Below are 19,627 nucleotides of genomic sequence, written 5' to 3' on the forward strand. Positions count from 1 at the left end.
TAAGTACCTCATTCCTTTTCTAATTCCACCCCTTTGATTTGATTTTTTGTTTTTTTTTGTTTTTTTTTTCTATTTTGTTTTTTTGTTGTTTTAATTCTTTTTTAATTATTATTATTATTATTATTATTATATTTTGATTATTATTATTATTATTATTATTATTATTATTATAAATTTCGCACAAAATTTTAACATTCGGAAGACATTATAAATTCAAACGGCTATATAAAATCGGTTTTTAAATATTTTTTTTATATTTTTTAATTACGGACAAAAAAGTCGTTCGAATTTTATAATGTTGTGCGAATTTATAATGTTTACCGAATTTTAAAATGTCATCCGAATTTAATAGTAATAATATTAAAATATAAAATAAAAAGAAAAAAAATCAAAAACAAAAATGAAAAAATAATAATAATAATAATGTCAGATAAAAATAAAAAGTTGATTTGATTGATGTTAGGGGGTAAAATTGGTTAGGTAGACAACCCAACGAAAATTATATAACCCTCTGTAAAAATTATCGACATACCCGTATATATATAGATACATTCCATTGCCTCAAATCTCTCTGATTTGATTCTTTACAAAATCCAGGAAGTTGAAATCAAACAGACCAAAGTCGACTACTTTTCTTTAATTCAATCTTGCAATATACAAAATGGAAATCCCGAATCGTCCCCAAAATCTCCAAGCAAATCCCAAAAAACGTCCTTCTGATTGCAATGTCAACATCCAAGACTCAACTTACTTCAAGATTCGAGCCGTTCTTAAGGATCTTCGTCCTCATTTCCTTGAGGTAATCAAGTCGTAACAACAAATCCCAAATGATGCTCTGTTTGTACGCACTTTTCGTCTTGTTTTATAAACCCTAATTTCATCTCTTTCCAGTTAGTATACTTGTTTTCGATCTGTTCAAATAGTTGCTCCGTCATACAATTTGAATTTTTATGTTAATTCTTGTTATGTGATCTTATTGTTTTTGCCCTGCCTATTATGATTAATTTAGGTTTAACTTCTCGAATAGATCCTAAAGTTTTAATTTCTGGATTTCTTTAGACACTAAACTTTCATAGTAAGTTAAAGATGGGAGATTTTGCAATTACTCATGATTTGGTTATGGACTTGTGCAATTATCGTTAGTTCAATTAGGGTTTATGATTTTCAACTGGATTTCTATAAACATTCATACTAAGTCGCATAGAATTCATTTTTACTTCGAATCTTATAAGAACAGTTATGAATTCATATTCTTTTACAATTTATTTGCATCAAATTCCTGATTAATCCCTCTCATCTTAAAGGTACTCCGAACTCCAGACTTCCAGACTTCCAAAGCTGCTCATGAAATCACCCAACGTAAGTTTTTTTTTTTTGTTTTTTTTTTTAATATAACAATTGACAATCATAGTTTTATAAACTTCATTTTCATTTCCATTTTTATTTCTATATTCCACAGAAATGAAGGTCTTAATGAAGCTATACAAAGACATGACAACAGACACAATCACCATGGAAAAGTGTAAGAACGGAATCGATGGAGTTCATGATCAGAAAAAGCCACCACCACCGGAGGTCAAACCGGCTGAGCCACCACAGCCGCCGCCAGTAGAGAAGGAAAAGGTGGTCACCAGAAAAGCTTCTGAAGAGCTGCCTACCGCCAATAAGCACCACCCTGAAGAAGTAACTCCGGGCAGTTACATCGTCGGAGGGTCCGCTTTCGGTTGGAATTTTGTGACTTTTCTGGGCGGCAAACTGGCGGCTTATTATGGTAGAACCAAAGAGGATTTCCGGGCAGCTAATCCGATACCTGATCATCCTGACATTGCAGAATCTTGATTAGTATGATACTGGTTTTGTTTGAATGATGGATAGTACGTTGGTATTTTAGAATGTGTAACAGATGTAACGCTGATGATGAATGCCTGAATGGTATTTTTGTTTGTACTTTTGTTTTTATTCAAATCTACTTTGTGTTGCATATTTTTTTTGAACTGCCTTCCAATTTGACAATTTAGCCCGAAACTTATCCATAATAGGACACTAAATTTTAGATATTGGCTCCAACGAGGAACCCAAGATATGTGAAAGGGTAACAAGCGGGCTCACATTTCAAGAAGCCCAATACTTCTACCTTACACATACACCGATAAATAAGATTACTTGTCTATAATCTTTCAAAGACAGCAGATCTTTAATCTTAAGAATCAACGAAATAAACATAAGCACTCCATCCTCTACTTAATGCACCCATCCCTTCAAAATCTTTAATAAAATTAAATATATCGACTTTAAGAACATCCCAGAATTCATTTACAAAAGTGAACTCATCCGGTCCCAAAGCTTTATCATTACCGCAACACCATACAACATTTTTTTATTTCCGAAACCCAGAACGAATGCTATAACAACATCCACAAATTTAAAAAAAATAAAAAGAACTGTCGGTAAACCAAAAATTCACTGACTATAATAATCGGACAATGATCCGAACGAAGTTCATCCTGCCATAAAAGGCTAGAAATCTGTCAATCTTGACAACCTTAATTTTATTATGTGATGATTACTAATTATTGATTCTTTTTAGTATTAATTATTTTTTAAGTGTTTATTTCTTTTTCTTAATTTTTGTAGGATTGACATTGCGGTTTTTCAGTTGAAAGGGATCGGTATCCAAGCTAGTAATTGTATGCGCCCCATGTTACCGGAATAAAATATATATTTCTAGATACATTACTAAAGGCTGCATACCCTAGTTGTTTTTTCTAGATCCGCGACTTAATGAGTTATTTGAATTGGATATGGGTGGAAGAAGAAGATTGTGTTGCATATGTGGCTTGCCTTGTGGGTTGTACTTTCTGCATGCTTAGACGTATGTTTATTAAGGTGGTACGATGATTACTTTACGACGTGAAATGGGTTATTGTGGTTCGACTGCTCTATACCTATGGTTGGATTGTTGTACCATTTAGCTGAAACTAATTATTGTATTTAAATATAATGATCGGATAAATAACAACAAAGGGTCCATAGCTCAGTGGTAGAGCAATTGACTGCAGATCAATAGGTCACCGGTTCGAACCCGGTTGGGCCCTATTTGTTTTTTTCAGTTTTTAAAAACTTCCGTTTTTAATAATATTTTCATTTTCATTTAGATACAAACATCAACGGGTCCATAGCTCAGTGGTAGAGCAATTGACTGCAGATCAATAGTTCACCGGTTCGAACCCGGTTGGGCCCTAATCTATCCTATGTTGTTTCTTTTTATTTTTTCTTCTAAGAAGTTTTAAGTTTATTTTGTATTGAACGAGAGGCACTTTAGGTATTTACCTAATTATCGTCAACCTCTTATATTGAAATTTCATATCTACCTAGCATTTACATTTTATTTTGGGACGTAAATACCAATTAGTAACAAAGAAGAGGACTTGTTTATTTTCTTTTGTCCCTTAAGTTATTAAGTACATGTAAATGATGTCTGCTATACATGAAAGTCTATTAAGTTATTAAACACATATTAAATATTGAACATGTAAATGATGTCTCCATAAAAAAATTAGACTTCTATTATTTTATTTACATCAATTTAATTACTTTTGACAAAAGTATCACATGATCTATCTAATAGCCATTTATATTTATTAAAACTCATCGAAATGTTCACATTCTTGAAATGTAATCTTCTTAAAGAATTCATAAAAAATATAAAATTATCAGTGTTGCAGAAATCGGTCTTGGTGGATGATTAATCGCCGACGGCCTTGAACTGATTACGATTAGAATGCTAGGCGAAAATTGGTTAAAATCGGTCAAATCCAGGTTTGGCGGTCCTCAGCGGTCATAGGCGAGAAATATTTTAAACATTCAAAATTTTTAATTTCAAATATTACAACAAAATTTTAAAATTTCAAACTTTTAAGTTTTCAAATTTAAAATATTATACTAAAATTTTCAAATTTTTAAAATTCAAAATTTTCCAATACTTATTTTTTTAGGATATATTAATTTTTTAAATAAATTTATAAATAATTTAGGGTCACCAATTAATCTCCGATTAATCGCCGTCTAGTCCAATTAATCACTTAACGTCAGTCAACCGCCCAGCTACCGTCGAACGATTTTCACAACCTTGAAAATTATTACTAAAAATTATGATTTTTTTTCTTTATAAAGAGACTACAATATCCAAATATTTCCATATCCAAGTTTGGTTTCCTATTTCGAATCTCTTTCAACTTCGTATTTAATGTCATGGATCCTTCGTTTTCAAATAGTTTTGATTTGAATTTTGGTGGTTCTCAAGATTATCAAAATACTCAATACTTTGAAAACATACAGTTTTTATCAATTCCAAAATCAAGCTTCTGTCACTGCAAATCTTCATACCTCACAAAACGCTGAAACACAACCACGAGGCAATAAATGACATGTTGCAGAAGATATCGTTTTAATGTCTTCATGGCGTATTGCTAGTCAAAATAGAGTTCATGGCAAAAAATAGAAAAAAGAATCATTATGGGCACGAGTAAAGGCATTGTATGATCAAGCCCATGTAGAAAACCAAGGAAATATCGGTAACAAAAACATGGATCAAATGAAAGGTTGTTATAATCGACTTAGCGAAAATGCTCAAAAGTGGGTTGGTGCCTACCAGGAAGCATATCGTCGAAAAACGAGTGGAATGAGACAAAAATATATCGAGAACGAAGCTCATAAATTTTATGAGGCAAATAGGAACAAGAAGTTTAGCGGCTTGGTTGTTTTTAATGAAGCTATGTGAAAAATGTCGAGCACGTATTCTGAAAGTTGTTGCATCGTATAACTTATGAATATGACACACATTCTTTGGAACACCAGGTTCGTGCAATGATATTAATATCGATCACCTATTTTTAGTGATGCCTTGGCAGGCCGAGCACCAAATGTGAGTTACGTTGAGAATGGTTCGCGAAAGTAATGTCGTATTATCTCACTAATGGAATATATCTTGCATGGGTTGCCTTTGTCTAGTCAACAACTGATCCACAAATCTGAAAACACAAGTTGTTCACTGAACCTCAAAAAGCCGCCAGAAAAGATGTTGAACGAGCATTTGTAGTTTTACAAGCTCGTTTTGCATTTCTTTGACGTCCATGTCTGGTCTAGGACAAAGATATTATGGGAAAAATTATGATGACGTGTATAATCATTCATAATATGATCGTTGAGGATGAACGAAACACATACTTTAACTATTATGATCCATCTGAATTTCTAAATGACATGCCTACAAACCAGCGACGAAACAGCTCTACTCAAGATGATGAACAACAATTTGAATACTCTACTGACATTTATATGACCAATAGGGAACAACTTCGTAATAGAGATGCGTATATAGCTCTAAAAAATAATTTAATTGAGCATATATGACAAAAATTTGGCATTCATGAATAATATGTACTTTGCACCTTCTATATTTGTAATTTTATATATTATGTTACATTTGAAACTTGATTTATTTAGTTATGATTCTAAAATATCTCATATATATACGTATACTTCTATATTTTAAATAAATAATTAAGTTGTTTTGAATTTTTTAAATAAATTTAATAATTTTTGTTATATAAGAAAAGAATAAAAAATTATAATTGTTTAATAAAAAATGATTTAGGTTGAGTTGTTAATGAGAGTGAAAGTTTGTATTTAGTTGGGTTGTATAGATGGAAGAGAGAAAAATTAGTTATTTAATTTATATTTGGATTGCATTGGGTTGTGAATGGGGCTAGTCTGATAGATAGAGTTTACTAACCAAGAAAATAAACAATAAACATTTTTGTACACAAACTAGAGTCAATGAGTTGTTTGCTTTACATTCAAATCTCCAACAAAAGAATGCAATTTTCCTATTTCAATCTTCCCATTACACAAGGTCCCAACTTACTCAATAACATATAAAAAAATCAAAAACCCAAAATCAACATGAAAAAGCCATTGCATTTGACCATTGAGCGAAAAAGTCAAACATCTCATTCTAAGTCGACAAGAAATTTCAGAGATTTACAGCAAAACATTGACTGATATGAACAAGTGTCGAGTGGATCATTGAGCAGATCCATTGGTGGAAGGTGTGGTTCTCTTGGCTTCAAGGGTTGCAGCCTCCTTAAGGGCAGCATGGGCTTCATTTTCCATTTTAAGGGCAAAAAGTGAGGCAGCTTGTAGATATGAAGCAATGTGCCATACGGGTGACACCACTTGAGCTTGCATTGCATCACTTAATGCCTCCTGAGGCTGTGACATGTCATTCATCAGATACGATAAACTACGCCTCGCGTACACTGTTGGTGATACCATTGGTCCATGTTCAATGAACTGCATATCAATTAAGTAAATAAGTAAATAACTATGTAAGGGTATTTTAGACTTTTGACTAACTGTTAAGTCAAGTAGGTGTTTTTTTTGTGGGAAAGAAATAGTCAAATTAGGTGCGACATTACTTGTACAGAAAACGTAGGTCATGCACATTCTTTGCCAAAAGTTTCTTTGGTGGTTCCAAAGGGTATTTTAGACATTTTACCAACATTCAGCGTTGCAATTTTGACAAAAATAATAATAATAATAATCATCGATCGGAAATGTGCAAAAGAAAGAACCTGAGAATAACACTCTATTGCATCCTTGAAATCCTTGTGTCGGAATGCCATATCCCCTTTTTTCTTTGAATTCAATGATTCTTGCATTTGATCGGTCCACATTTGAAACGACAGCTGTAACAATAAATTACAACAAGAATCAAGATCCACAATTCAAAAAAAAAAATCACGCTTTATTCATTTTGCCGATGTTCAATTTGATACTAGTAAATTACAACAAGAATCAAGTATGTGGGTCCCACCTAGTTTATGTGAAATCAAGAAATGGGACACATGCATGAAAGAAGAAGCCTTTTTCTTAATAAAAAATAATATTGTGAATAAAAATAAGTAAGAAGTAAGAACCTCGTTTGTTTGTCCTTCATCATCTTTATATGAAATTGTTTCTAAAATCTCATGAATTGCAGTCAAATCCATTCTCAAGCAAGCTTCACCAAGTGGTGATCGAGGTGAGAATGAAGTTGTGGCCGGGATACCCATCAACACGTAAGATGGAACCTGTAAAAATAACAAAAATTAATAATCTCGCCATGTTATGTTTTTCAAAATACTTAAATGCAAGAATTTAGAATTTAAATGAAAAATATAAAGATATAAATCAACTAACATCGGTTTCCTTTTGAAGAACAATCAAGGAAGCTACTAGTGACTTTGGATTTGGGCGTTCTCTGGGTTCATATTGTAAACAACGAGAAGCCAAACGAACCAATTCGGTTCCATCATCATTTGAAAATTGTCCTTCCAAACATGAATCCGTAAGCATTTGAAGGTTCCTATCCCTTATCAAGTCAAGAGCCTGAAATTTTAAACCAAATAAGAAGGGCATTCACGTCTTTTTCACACACAAAAGACAGATCACTAGTCTACTCCCCATATTTTTGGGTAGTACAAAAATTGCAGCTTTTGTCCCATTGACATCATTCTCAGCCAATCAGCCAAACACAGTACAATTTGTTCTGTTCTGTCATGTCAATGTCTTGTCTTGTCCTACATAACAAATGGGCCCACATACATACATATATACATACATATATCTATACATATATGGAAAGTGTGGACATGTATTCTTACATGGCTTGGAGGAATATGTTTCCCACTAAGAAGGTCAAGCAAAAGAGTTCCGAAGCTATATATCACGCTTTCGGGTGTCACTCTTCCTATAAAACAAAAACACATTTTCAAAAAAAAAAAACATTATAGCAACAAAATTTAAGAAGTCATTTCAAAATCAAAGTTAAAAAGATCGGACCCTTTGACCTCAAAAGTCAAAAAACATCTTCTTTTTTCAGAACATAATTAAAAAATACATTGGAAAAAAGAATGTACCTGTTCTTAAATACTCAGGAGGAGTAAATGCAAGATTCGTGCTATAACTTTTCCCATCACGACTGTTCTTCATTAGGCCAAAACAAGAAAGTCTTGGATTACCTTCCTGCAAGAATCTAATGCATTAATATTGGGTTTTAAAAAAAATTGAAATTTGAAATTTGAAATTTAAAATTAAAATTTCCACCTCATCAAACAAAATTCTGTATGCATTGAGATCATGATAAAGAGCACGGCCTTTACTTGTACAATATTCAAGAGCTTCTGCCAAATGTAGAACCACACGTAACCTCATTGCCCATTTCATCGGCTGTGATTCCCCTAGATCAACAAAATTTACATAAACCCCCTCGTAATATTGAATCTTTTCGTTACTAACCCCAATTCTTGTGAAAACGTCTTAAAAGACACTAGTATACTTTGCAAGAATGAACCATTTTGAACGATTATGAAAAATCAAATGCAAAAAACATCATCGTACTTAGCCTTCTTATCCAAAATCACTAATTCTTGAAGAGTATAATGGTTTGAATTTTGAAAAGTCGATCATGAACGATTTCTTACAGTGAAAAAGATGTTTGGCGAGTGTATTATTGGGCAAATATTCGGCTACAAGAAGTCGTTCATCATGTTCACAACAACAACCAAGAAGATTTGCTAGCCTCACATTACGCAATTGACCAACCAATTTTGCTTCTTCCTGATGCTCATAAAATCAAATTCTCACATAAAACTATTATAAAATTCACAAAATAGAACAAAAAATTGAGTTTTTTTGTACCAAAAATTGTCGGGAATCAGGCCAAGCGGATCTGTTAAACCTTTTAACAGCTATCCTCACTTGATTTTCAAGCTTCCCTTTGTAGACGACATTTGGAGCCTTTTCACCATGTTCAGATACAATGTTTTCAGTTGCAAAACCTGATGTTGCGTTTTTAAGTTGCTCAAAACTGAATTCTTTAAATGCAGGCAAGTTTCCAGCTTCCTCTTCATTCCCTATTGATAAAAAAAAAAAGAGTTTTGTTTCAAATTATTATAATAAACTGCTAAAAATGACAGAAGGGTATATTATGGAAATATATGATGCATACCACCATTTGGGTCCTCGAGAATTGAAGCTTTGTGTGGTGAAACCAGACATGGAATGAGCTTGGTGCAAAATGAACCCATGTTGATGAATGTAAACAAGACCTATTTGACAAATAATTGAAAGTGTTTGTGAAATTTCAAGATTTAAAGTATGAAATTAAACTATGAATAAGACTAATCAGTCCCTATTAGATCAATTTTCTAACATTCATGCTTGTTGCAAATTAACCATTATGGTTGCTAAAATGAAAAAAGAAATAAGAAAGCAACACTAAAATACCATGAAATGAGCGATTTTAGACAATTCCCAATGGATCTTTTTGCATATGGATTATGGAAGATATTATTTTTTTCTTTTTAATTTTGGGAAATGAAAAAACTACAAGTACATTCTTGTGGATTCCAATTATGAGTTCAAATTCTCAACTGGATTCATGTTTGATCAACATTAACGCAGCATCAAATGGATTGCACATACAGAAAACAAAGATTTTCACTACAGAATTTAAACGTATAAAAAGGATCTTGAATTTGTAAGACCAACGAATAGGGTTTTTAGCTGATTACCAGTATAGAACAGATATGAAAATCCAATTTAACAAACACAGATTCAATCTTTGAAGCAGAAAGAGAAAAAAACCCACAAAGGAGAAACCAAAATTAGCATATCATGTCCTACCTTTTCTTGAAGAAATTTTCTTGTTTGTTCTTCTGGTCAATAAATGAAAAGAAAAAGTCAACTTTCTCGTCTTTATGATTGTGTTCACAAGAACCCTAATTGGTGGCTTTAAATCCCCTCAGAAAGTCAAAATTCAAACCCCTTTTCTAGATCAAACCCAATCAAAGAAACTAATCTAAACCCCAATTTTTGGTTCCCACAAGATCCACATTTTCGCACCAAGTACCAAGATTGCCCCCACACACACAAAATGAAGACTACCCACTTAGAATTCTGAGACTACCCCTTTACAAAAATTCAGAAATTTGTGCTTTTAGGAAACAACAAAGATGAAAATTGATGAAAAGGGTTTTGGGTTGCATAAATTCTTTGATTTGAGAAAATAAAAACCGAATTACAAGATCCTAGATTGATATGTATAATAGAAATAGAACACACATTCGAGCTAAAGAGCACCCAAAATGAGAGAGATCCTTATATCTTGGGTGAGATCTTTATAATCTTCTTGGAAGTGAGTAAGAATGATGTTAAGCCCTTTTATAGTTTGTAACATGCCATACATATTTTAATAAAATAATTTATTAATTACCCATCTTAATTATTACATTTAGATGCCCCTTTCAATCTTCCATCATAAACAAATACGAACTTTTAATAAAAAAATAATTCAACTATACATTAAAAAAAACTATACATTAAATGTCAACAATTATTTTTGATAAAATTTAAACAAAAACTATATATCATAATCAATTTCATTAAATGACAGTTACAGTTTTAGGATGAGAGAGTGAATCAGATTCCTATTATTAATTTGTAGTGAGATTTCATAGATCTAAAGTACCCACCAGTTTATTTTTTATGTCTTAATTCATCAACAATATTTTTTTTATTTGCTGATTAATTTAACCGACTCGATTTTGACATTAATTCGTCAATTTAAACAAAGATCATAGAAAACAAAATTTGATTTATTTAGTTGTTAGATTATAGCCATGTGTTAAAAATATTTATTTATATAATAATTTACCTATTTTTATGGCTATTTGGATGGCGTTTTTAAGTTGGTCAATATGTATCCCATTTTTTTATGTATCCAGTAACAAACATCTGATACTTTAAATATTGGTTGTCAAAAATATTTAAGCAATTATCCTTAACTTGTTTATAGTTTCCCTTTTCATATTAATTTAACATAACGAACTGTTTATTGTTATTACATAAATTCCCAACATGATTAAGTTATCGATAATGTTATAATATTATACTTTTTGATATGTTGGATAGTAAGGCCGATTTGGTTGAGTGGATTCCTTTGGAATTAGAGGAATTAAAATCCAATTTCATATTTTTCCATAGGGATGAGCATTTCATCATTTCTACTTTTCCATGTTTTCCATGTTTGGTTCAAGTTTTCAAAGAGAATTGGAATCCGACATGAGTTCAATTTTTCATCAAGTAGGGAAATTGAATTCCTTCAACAAAATAAGGAAATTAAAATATCATTCAATTGTTGAAGATTACCATAGTACCTATCCTTTTCTCTGTATCTGACTTCTCATTCATCAAGCCCTTGTTTCCTGCTAACCAAAAGGTTTCTTATTTTAATTTCAATTTCTTCATAAACATTCTGCTAATCAAATGTCACTTAAGAAAAATCATATAAATATATATAAAGCATAAAAAATAGACATCGTTAAAAAAGATCAGCAATTGATAAATATACATTGCAAATTTATATTTTACCCTCTATGTTTTTAATTAAAATAACTTATCACAATAATATTTTAGCATTGGGAACAACCACAAAATAAGATCAATTAATAAATGTTACTTTTTTTTAATTAAAAACCCTTATAACTTTTGATAGATGTCCATGTCGCCAGACTTGCAAATTTTGAATATTTATAAGCATTATACTTATTTTTAAGTTGTAAAATAATCATTATATTTAAAAATTCCAGACAGTAAGGTCCAAGATTTCTTAAATACAGTATCATTTAAGATATTATAACAATTACTATTTAAAAAAATAAAATCAATTATAATTATTACAAGAGATCAATCACTTATTAAAAAAATACTGAAAGAAGGGAAGGTCAAATTGCATTGTGTGATAAGAGAGAGTCTATGATTCCAAAAGTCCCCACATCCAACACACAACTTCTGTCTTAATCATTACATCTTTTTTTATACTTATTCGTATTTAAAAAAATAAATCATACCAGTGTTCCCTAAAAAATGTACAAAACTAAATCGAATATGATTTAATAATATTATTAATTATTAACCATATTTTAGATATACAGTAAACAAGTATACAGTGGATAATGATTATTTATAATAAATTATAGTAAAAAGTAAATCATGAACATCATAATTTTCAGGATGATTCTGAAAAAAATAAAATAAATTTATAAATAAAAGAGCAATAATAATTTACATGTCGACGAGACCCACATGCAACGTTGGCGAGACCCTATAAGACTTAAAAAGATCATATTTTTGGATTACTTAATTTACACTATTTTTTGGACATCAATTGCTTAAATTATACCTAAAAACTCATTTTAGTTTTTAAAGAATTTATAACATTTGATTTGTTATGTATACTATTTAGAACATGTCACAATAAATACCACAAAACATATGTAGTGTATTTTCGTATTTCATATTAATATATTCAAAGTAGTTGGAGATTTATGATGGTTGTAGTTAATACTTTCATACGAAAATAGTCAAATACAAAAATTGGTTAGTCCATTATCAATAAATGTGTTTGGGTATTTAATTTCATATTTTTGAGTTTTGATAAAACATTTTCAATGGAGAATAATAAAGGTGTTATTTTTATTTCTTTTTAATTTTTTTTGTATGGTGATGTGTTTACTATTTACTATTGAGTATTGAATGTATACATTTATTTTTATTATTAAGGAATATAATTAGTTTCGATCTAAGATTTCATTGTAATGCTACACCTTCACAAAGAGTACTTGTATTGATTATTTAAGGCACTTTAATCTTGAGTTCATAATGAACTAATAATTTAATTTTCGCAATATTTTTTAATAATATAATTCATTAATTTTAATAATTATGGTCACATACAAATCAACTCTTTTATCCATGTCTTTTTTGGTCATTTTACATATATAAGCATAATTTGCCAAAATCTAATAACTTACCAACTTATTGTATTTTGTTACCACATAAACTAATCCTAAACTCCCGTTTTACAAAAAACACATTAGTTGTTACAATTAAGCAAATTCCAAACACCATCTTCGTAGCCTATTTAGTAACCAAAAAAAAAGTTGATTGCCAAAAGTAACAACAAAATCAAATAATGATTAGTTTAAATGGACTGTGATCTTTTAGGTGGACACTTTGGTCCCTCAAAAAGTTAAGGTTTGACCAAGTCAAACAACAACCCCATGACATGAGTAAAAAAATAAAGAAACCTGCATGCTACTTAAGCTTTGAGGAAGCATATTTTCATGACAAACCTGCAAATGCCCTTCTTTCCTAGACATGCTAAATAAACACTGGTCCCATTTTTGTCACCACTCATTATATCACAACTATTTAATTTTTTTTTTTTTTTATCAAATATCCCAAAACTAAGCTTTTTTAACATTACAACACAATTAACAATAAAAACAAAAACTTCCAAAAATGCCCCTCCATGTTTAAAACCTACGGATATCTTTCGGGGGTTTGAAGTTGACCGGGTGAGTTTCTGGAGTGGCATTTTCGTCTTCTTTCCACATTTTAATTGTTTTGTCTGCTTCACATGTAACCAGCCTTGATCCGGTCATATCATAAGATAATGCATAAATTCCAGCCTCACTATCCAATGACCCTAATAAAATTTTACAAAAAAAATATATATATATTTAGTGTAAATTAATAAAAATTATAAAGTTAGAAGTAGATTGGTATTTGAAGCATTAAAAGACACGTACCTGGTTGAACAATTGTTTGGGATTGTTGGAAACTATGACCACTTTTCCAATCCCAAAACCATAAACTCCCATTGTCACCTTTCATCAAAAAGATTATTATAGTCAGTCAATATTAAGTGAAATAATTATTTTTAAAAATGATTATGAAGAAACTCTTACCTCCTGTAGCTAAGACACCCTCTTCATTGACTGTCATTGCATTAATTATTGTCTTCTGTTGGGAACTACAGATAAAAAAAAAAAAAACATGTGAAATTAGATGCTTTTTTTAATTTGATTTTTATAAATCGGATTAAATGGTATAAAAAAAAGACTCACAGCATGTTGTGCAAAAATTCTCCTCTTGGAAGGCTAAATTTTTTTATGTTGTCAGCTGATGCAGAAGCAAAACTATCCCTGTAAATAAATAAATAAATAAATGAACTAGTCAATTAAAATATGAAATAAACCGATAAAAATTAAAAAGTTAAAAAACTGAAAATACATACTCGATAGGATGCTGGGCCAATGCACGCACAGATTTCTTGTGATGAGTAAGAGTCGCCATTGTTTTACCTAAAAAATAAACAACTCCAGATAAATACTAACTTCCAATAAAAAAAAGCCTACAATATATTTATTCATTTATTTATTTGAATAAAAAAGTATATTACCATATCTAAGATCCCAAAACTTTATAGTCGAATCATGTGAGCCAGTTACAACTTGAGGATCCTGGAATAAGATGTAAAAATTTAATCTTTTGAATTACTAAAAAAAATATTTATTAAAAATAAAATTACTTACTGTAGGTCGAGTAAAAACTGAACAAACAGTATTATCATGGCCAGAAAGAGCATGGATTTGCATCTTGCTACGAATGTCCCACACCTGAAATTATTCATATGTTAAAACTTTAAACTATAATACAAATAGTCAAAAATGGACCCTGTTTTTGAAATATTTTTTGCTTTTGTTACTTTTTTCATGGTTTAGTATCGATTTTGGTCCCTGTGACTTTCTGTCTTTGGTCCTTATTTCAAGGTTGCAGGGACCAAAATTGAAAACAGAAACGATTTTGGACTAAACACGGTAAAAATCAGAAACTAGAGGGACTATTTTTGTAATTTACTATAAACTAAAAAAATTCATACCCGGCAAACAGAATCACGGCCTCCGGTAAGTAGAACATCAATAGTGGGATGAAGGGCAAGGCAATATACACCACTTAAATGCCCATGATATGAACGAATAACCTTTCAAAAATAAAATATTTAAGAAAATTATATAAAATAGAAAAAAGAAAAAAAGGGATTTTATGTTTTTTGTTTAAGTGATATGAACCTTGTTCTGTTCTAGGTCCCAGCATTTAACTTGTTTGTCATCACCAGCTGAAAACATGTAAGTGTGCCTACTGCTAACAGCAAGCCCTGCAATAATTAATAAACATTAAAATTTGTAAATATATATATATATATATATATATACACATTTTTTGTTAGTCAAGTTTAAAAAAAATAACAAAACAAACCTCGAACTTGTTCTATATGTCCTGTTAGTGTGAGCCTTAACCTTCCAGATCCCACATCCCATATCTGTACACAACATTTTATCATGTTTAAAAACAATAATTATATAAAAAAATGGATTTGATAATTAAAATATTATAATTATTACCTTAATTGTTCGATCTGCAGATCCAGTACAGAACCACTGATTACTTGGATCAAATGCAATAGATCTCACCCATCCCAAATGGCCACTAATCACCTGTAAATATATTACCACGTTTAATTAAACATATAAAATATTTAAATAAAAAAAAAAAAACATTTGTAATAAAAATAAGTGTTCTTACTCTGTAGTTCTTCCATGGAGCATGCCATACAGGACGTGGCCACCTGCTAGGGATTCTTTCCATAAGGGCTGCAGTTGAAAGATTCCTACTGGAAATAACTCAAAACTATTAATAAATAAACTATCAAATAGGAAAGATTTGTTAAATAAAAAGTATAAAACAAGACAAGTTTTTATAAAAAAATAATAATCCAAACCTTTCTGAAGTCCCGTGAGCAGGAATGATGGAAGTACTTCTGCCACTCAAATTGCCATCACCTCTGTCAAACAAAAACTTACACAATCAATTAATTCAGTTTACCAATTAAAAAGTATATCTTTTAGAAGCATTGTTAAATAGAAAGTATCAAAATAATGCTTACGGGTTCTTTGATTGAACAGGAGTAATGGCTAAATCACTCTGAGCACCACTCTTCTTAGAACTTTCAGTGCCTACAAAATTTCTTATATAAGTCAAAAGATGATATTTACTAATCTATCCATGATGTTATTTGGTCTGAGTAATTTAAGTTTCATTTCATAAAAAAAGCTAAAAGGTAAACTGTTGTTTTTGCATAGATTGTATAATATGACTAAACTTATTAAGAAGGAACAATTTGCTAAGCATCGAGGTCTATGATCATAAAGACTGATTGACCACATCTATGTAGATAGGATTTGAATCTGTCTTTGTTAGTTCCTTTTTTCTTAGGCATTTTTTTAAGAGCTATGGGTATATGCTTTCATTGCAATTGCTATTTAAGGCAGTCTAGATTACAGTAAATAAGAATCAACATGCAAACAAGATTAATGCTGATAAGAATGATGGAAATCATCAGTGTGTACCTGGTAGAACAAGAGCATTTGAGTTTGAAGGTGTAGCTTGATTTTGTGAGGAACTCTTGATAGGCTGATTAGGCACACTTTTTATTCCCCCATACTCAACGTGTAGCTGCATTAAAAAGTAATGCACACATATAAACCACATAATATACATTCAAAAGTAATGACCACAAACGCAAGAAACAATAGTGTAAGTTCTTTCCACTCAGGAAAACGATAGAGGACCCAGTGACTTCTAATATCAAACATAGTATTCCCCAATTCCAAATTCAAAATCAAACATTGAATGAAACGTGGTTCTATTTGTATCATTGTGATACAGTTTAACGTGATTCTCAAACTTTTTCTCTAAATTAGAACAATTCATATCAAGTCTTGATCAAAAAACTAGTTTGTTTGGTCTAAGAAAAACGATGAAACTAACATACTTAGGGAAGAAAATAAAAACAGTAGCCATATAGTGAGTGAAAATACAGCGACGTACTAACCTTATGGTTCATCCGTATCTTCTTGCTGCACAAAGAACAATCAGATCAAATATTGCAATACTTGACATTGATAAATCGAAATTAGGGTTTAAAAAGAAACCTTTCGGGGTCAGGAGGAGGAAACTGAGAGTGAAGAGGAGAAAAAAGATCGAGAGCCCGTTTTAGGGTTTTAAAGCTAAGCTTCTTCAATGATTGTGGTTCCACTGGTAGTTCTGCCTCCATTGTTGGCCCTGGCATCTCTGCTTGTGGTGTTTGGAGAGAAACTTGGAGAACCTCGAAGACGTCGAAAGGGGAGGCGCTTGATGGTGATTTTGGTTTCGATTTTTCTCAATCTACGGAAACGGGGACTGATTTTTCCACGGCATATTTTTATACTTCGGACCAGTTTGATAATTGCTAACTGAGAAAGTGGTGGCTGAGAAAGGTCTGTCTGAGTAAGAAAATATGTCCGAGTTTTGTTTGATTGAAGTATTTTTATACTTCGGCCCAGTTTGATAGTTGCTAACTGAGAAAGTGCTGACTGCGAAAGGTCTGTCTGATCTGTCTGAGTAAGAAAATCTGACCGAGTTTTGTTTGATTGAAAATCTGACTGAATGTGCTGACTTGTGCAAAATGACCATTTTACCCCGATGCTCTATACGTTTTTATGCAATATGATGATAACAACAACTACAATAACAACAATAATAACAACAATTACAATAATAATAATAATAATAATAATAGACATTAATAATAATAATAATAATAATAATAGACATTATTAATAATAATAATAATAATGTATACAAAAACTTTCAGTATAATATAGACATTAAATATATTATTTTGGAGATAAAACACAAAAAGCCCTTCAGCTTGCTGGTAAACACCATTGCTTTTATAAAGAAGACCCAAGTTCTAATCCCGTAACCTTCATTAGCTGCGAATTTTTATCCAAGCCAAAGCCAAGGGTACCATTGGAAAGTCTTGCTTTCTTTCTCAGTCAGCCATCTCCCAACTTCTTTCTCGGTCATACCTTGCTTTCCGAGTCAGACGCCAAGATTTTGTTTATCAAACACCTTTCGTCCGACTGAGTCAGCCAAAAATGTCTGACCTGACTCGGTCAGATGCATATCAAACATTCGACTGAAATTTATAGTGCATCGACTATTATGCCTTTATTGTATTTCAGAGATATCGAAGAAGTATAAGGTTGCGTTTAGTTGCGCAAAAATATGTCGTTTTTCGGAAAAAAAATTCCAAAAAAAATGAAAATTTTGAAAACGCGTTTAGTTCGTCTATTTTTCTAAATTTTTCGTTTTCTAAAATTACAAAGTAGTTGAAAATTTTTGGAAAACCAATAATCATTGTTTTCCATATTTTTCTAATTCCAAAATTTTCTGAACATTTAAGGCTAAGGGGTCGTTTGATATGGTATCTAACTGAGTCCAAACTAAGATTGGATCCATAAAATACCAATTGGCATGTTTGATAGGCATAGGACTCGGTCCAATAAAAACATAGGACTCGGTCCTTGCTTTCAACTTGATGGACCGAGAAAAACAAAACCAAAAAAAAAAAAAATCGTTGTTGCCCTACATATTGTTGCGAGGTTCTTGATTTCATCCCCTTCCCCGTTAACCTCCCACCATCGCTAATCCTCAGCCACCCCTTCGTTGCTCAGTCACACCTGATTCTTCCACCCTTTGTTGGCAACCTAATACTTTCATGGTTACTCCGCTATTCCAAATTTTTTTTTCAATTCAATTGTTGACTCAAACATGCTTTGATATTCTTACCATATTCCCCAGTTTCAAATACATACTAGGATACCCATTATATCGATTTCATGATTGTGGCACTTAATTGTTGTTTGAGCTTCTCGATTCCATGATGGACAATCCGCTCTCATTCAAATCGAAGAAATACATCACAACAAGAATTAGTTTCGCATATCACCACTGTCGAATCCAGTTCATTAATCCAAAAGTCCAGCAGAAGAAGGTACTTTGGTATGTATTCTTGTTGCAATTAACGATCTCAGCAAGTCCGCGGTAAGCAATCATTCTTCTATTTTCGTTTTTGTTTTTTTCTTTTTTTTAAATCATATTAGATGTCATGTTGAAATTAGATTTTATTGGGTGTTATGCTGAAATCAGATTATCATTGATCGTTTGAACGATCTCTCTTGCTAATGTTTATGTATCTTCTGAAGTTAGATGCTAATTTTATGTATTTCTGAAATTAGATGTTAAGGTTTATGTATTTTTTGAATTCTTGCCACATATTGTGTCTGTATGTTGCCCGGGTGCTCTAGAGTATGTATTTTTTGATATCAGATGTATGATTTTAGTCCAAAGTATGATTATAGGTGAAGTGATGGATTTGTGTTTGATTTCCATACAAGCATGTTGATGGTTGCGATGAATTTGATTCCCATTTCATCATAATGTTGTAGGAGCTTATGGTACTGAAACCTCTAGCATGTTGATCCAAACAAGCATCAGTGATAGGATGCTTGGGCTGTAATTCTGGATATTATTAATGAAGAAAAATGAGGAGACTATGGAGAAAGAAGAATCTTGAAAAACATTTTGCAACATATGGATCTTTTTTATTACAATTATGTATTTTGTGATATTGAATGGTTGTAAGTTGTTTTTTTAAGTTGTTGGTTTTGAGATTAATATTTAATATTTTGTGATATTGAATGGTTGTACGTTCTTTTTTATTACAAGTGATTAGTTATGATTTTAGTCCAATGTATCCTACAAGTGATTAGTTATGTATGTTGAGTTGCAT

At 31.3% G+C, this 19,627-nt stretch overlaps 3 protein-coding genes and 2 non-coding genes across 6 annotated transcripts; 3 read left to right on the top strand and 2 right to left on the bottom strand.

Annotated features, from left to right (window-relative positions):
* The first annotated feature begins 546 nt into the window (after nt 1–546).
* Nucleotides 547–1,983, top strand: LOC145105206 (uncharacterized). The gene is made up of 3 exons (XM_079042336.1): nt 547–799; nt 1,305–1,359; nt 1,460–1,983. The coding sequence occupies exons 1-3, from the start codon at nt 662–664 to the stop codon at nt 1,837–1,839; spliced, it is 573 nt and encodes a 190-aa protein (XP_078898462.1). The 5' UTR covers nt 547–661; the 3' UTR covers nt 1,840–1,983.
* A 1,040-nt stretch (nt 1,984–3,023) lies between these two features.
* Nucleotides 3,024–3,095, top strand: TRNAC-GCA (transfer RNA cysteine (anticodon GCA)). Its single transcript has one exon. It is a non-coding gene; the product is annotated as a tRNA-Cys (tRNA).
* Nucleotides 3,096–3,169: 74 nt separating this feature from the next.
* TRNAC-GCA (transfer RNA cysteine (anticodon GCA)) lies at nt 3,170–3,241 on the top strand. The gene has a single exon. It is a non-coding gene; the product is annotated as a tRNA-Cys (tRNA).
* A 2,589-nt stretch (nt 3,242–5,830) lies between these two features.
* LOC145105207 (serine/threonine-protein kinase BSK7-like) lies at nt 5,831–10,234 on the bottom strand. Its single transcript, XM_079042338.1, has 11 exons — nt 9,730–10,234; nt 9,053–9,152; nt 8,743–8,957; nt 8,526–8,661; nt 8,149–8,282; nt 7,962–8,067; nt 7,707–7,792; nt 7,243–7,431; nt 6,981–7,133; nt 6,636–6,749; nt 5,831–6,354 (listed from the first exon to the last, which is right to left on the bottom strand). Exons 2-11 carry the CDS (start codon nt 9,129–9,131, stop codon nt 6,085–6,087), a joined length of 1,482 nt encoding a protein of 493 aa, XP_078898464.1. The 5' UTR covers nt 9,132–9,152; nt 9,730–10,234; the 3' UTR covers nt 5,831–6,084.
* Nucleotides 10,235–13,060: 2,826 nt separating this feature from the next.
* PRL1 (pleiotropic regulatory locus 1) lies at nt 13,061–17,196 on the bottom strand. Of its 2 annotated transcripts, none has more exons than XM_079042340.1 (17): nt 16,944–17,196; nt 16,844–16,868; nt 16,359–16,464; nt 15,896–15,965; nt 15,731–15,793; nt 15,535–15,619; nt 15,354–15,446; nt 15,208–15,271; nt 15,021–15,106; nt 14,831–14,932; nt 14,484–14,567; nt 14,351–14,411; nt 14,186–14,252; nt 14,016–14,093; nt 13,857–13,921; nt 13,698–13,775; nt 13,061–13,594 (listed from the first exon to the last, which is right to left on the bottom strand). In XM_079042340.1, exons 1-17 carry the CDS (start codon nt 17,078–17,080, stop codon nt 13,422–13,424), a joined length of 1,437 nt encoding a protein of 478 aa, XP_078898466.1. In that variant the 5' UTR covers nt 17,081–17,196; the 3' UTR covers nt 13,061–13,421. The 2 variants fall into 2 exon arrangements, with proteins under 2 accessions (XP_078898466.1, XP_078898465.1); XM_079042339.1 differs by having other exon boundaries at nt 15,535–15,622.
* Nucleotides 17,197–19,627: the final 2,431 nt, after the last annotated feature.

This window comes from Lactuca virosa, chromosome 4 (genome assembly GCF_052849685.1).
Source record: "Lactuca virosa cultivar CGN04683 chromosome 4, Lactuca_virosa_CGN04683_v6, whole genome shotgun sequence".
NCBI classification, from domain to species: domain Eukaryota; kingdom Viridiplantae; phylum Streptophyta; class Magnoliopsida; order Asterales; family Asteraceae; genus Lactuca; species Lactuca virosa.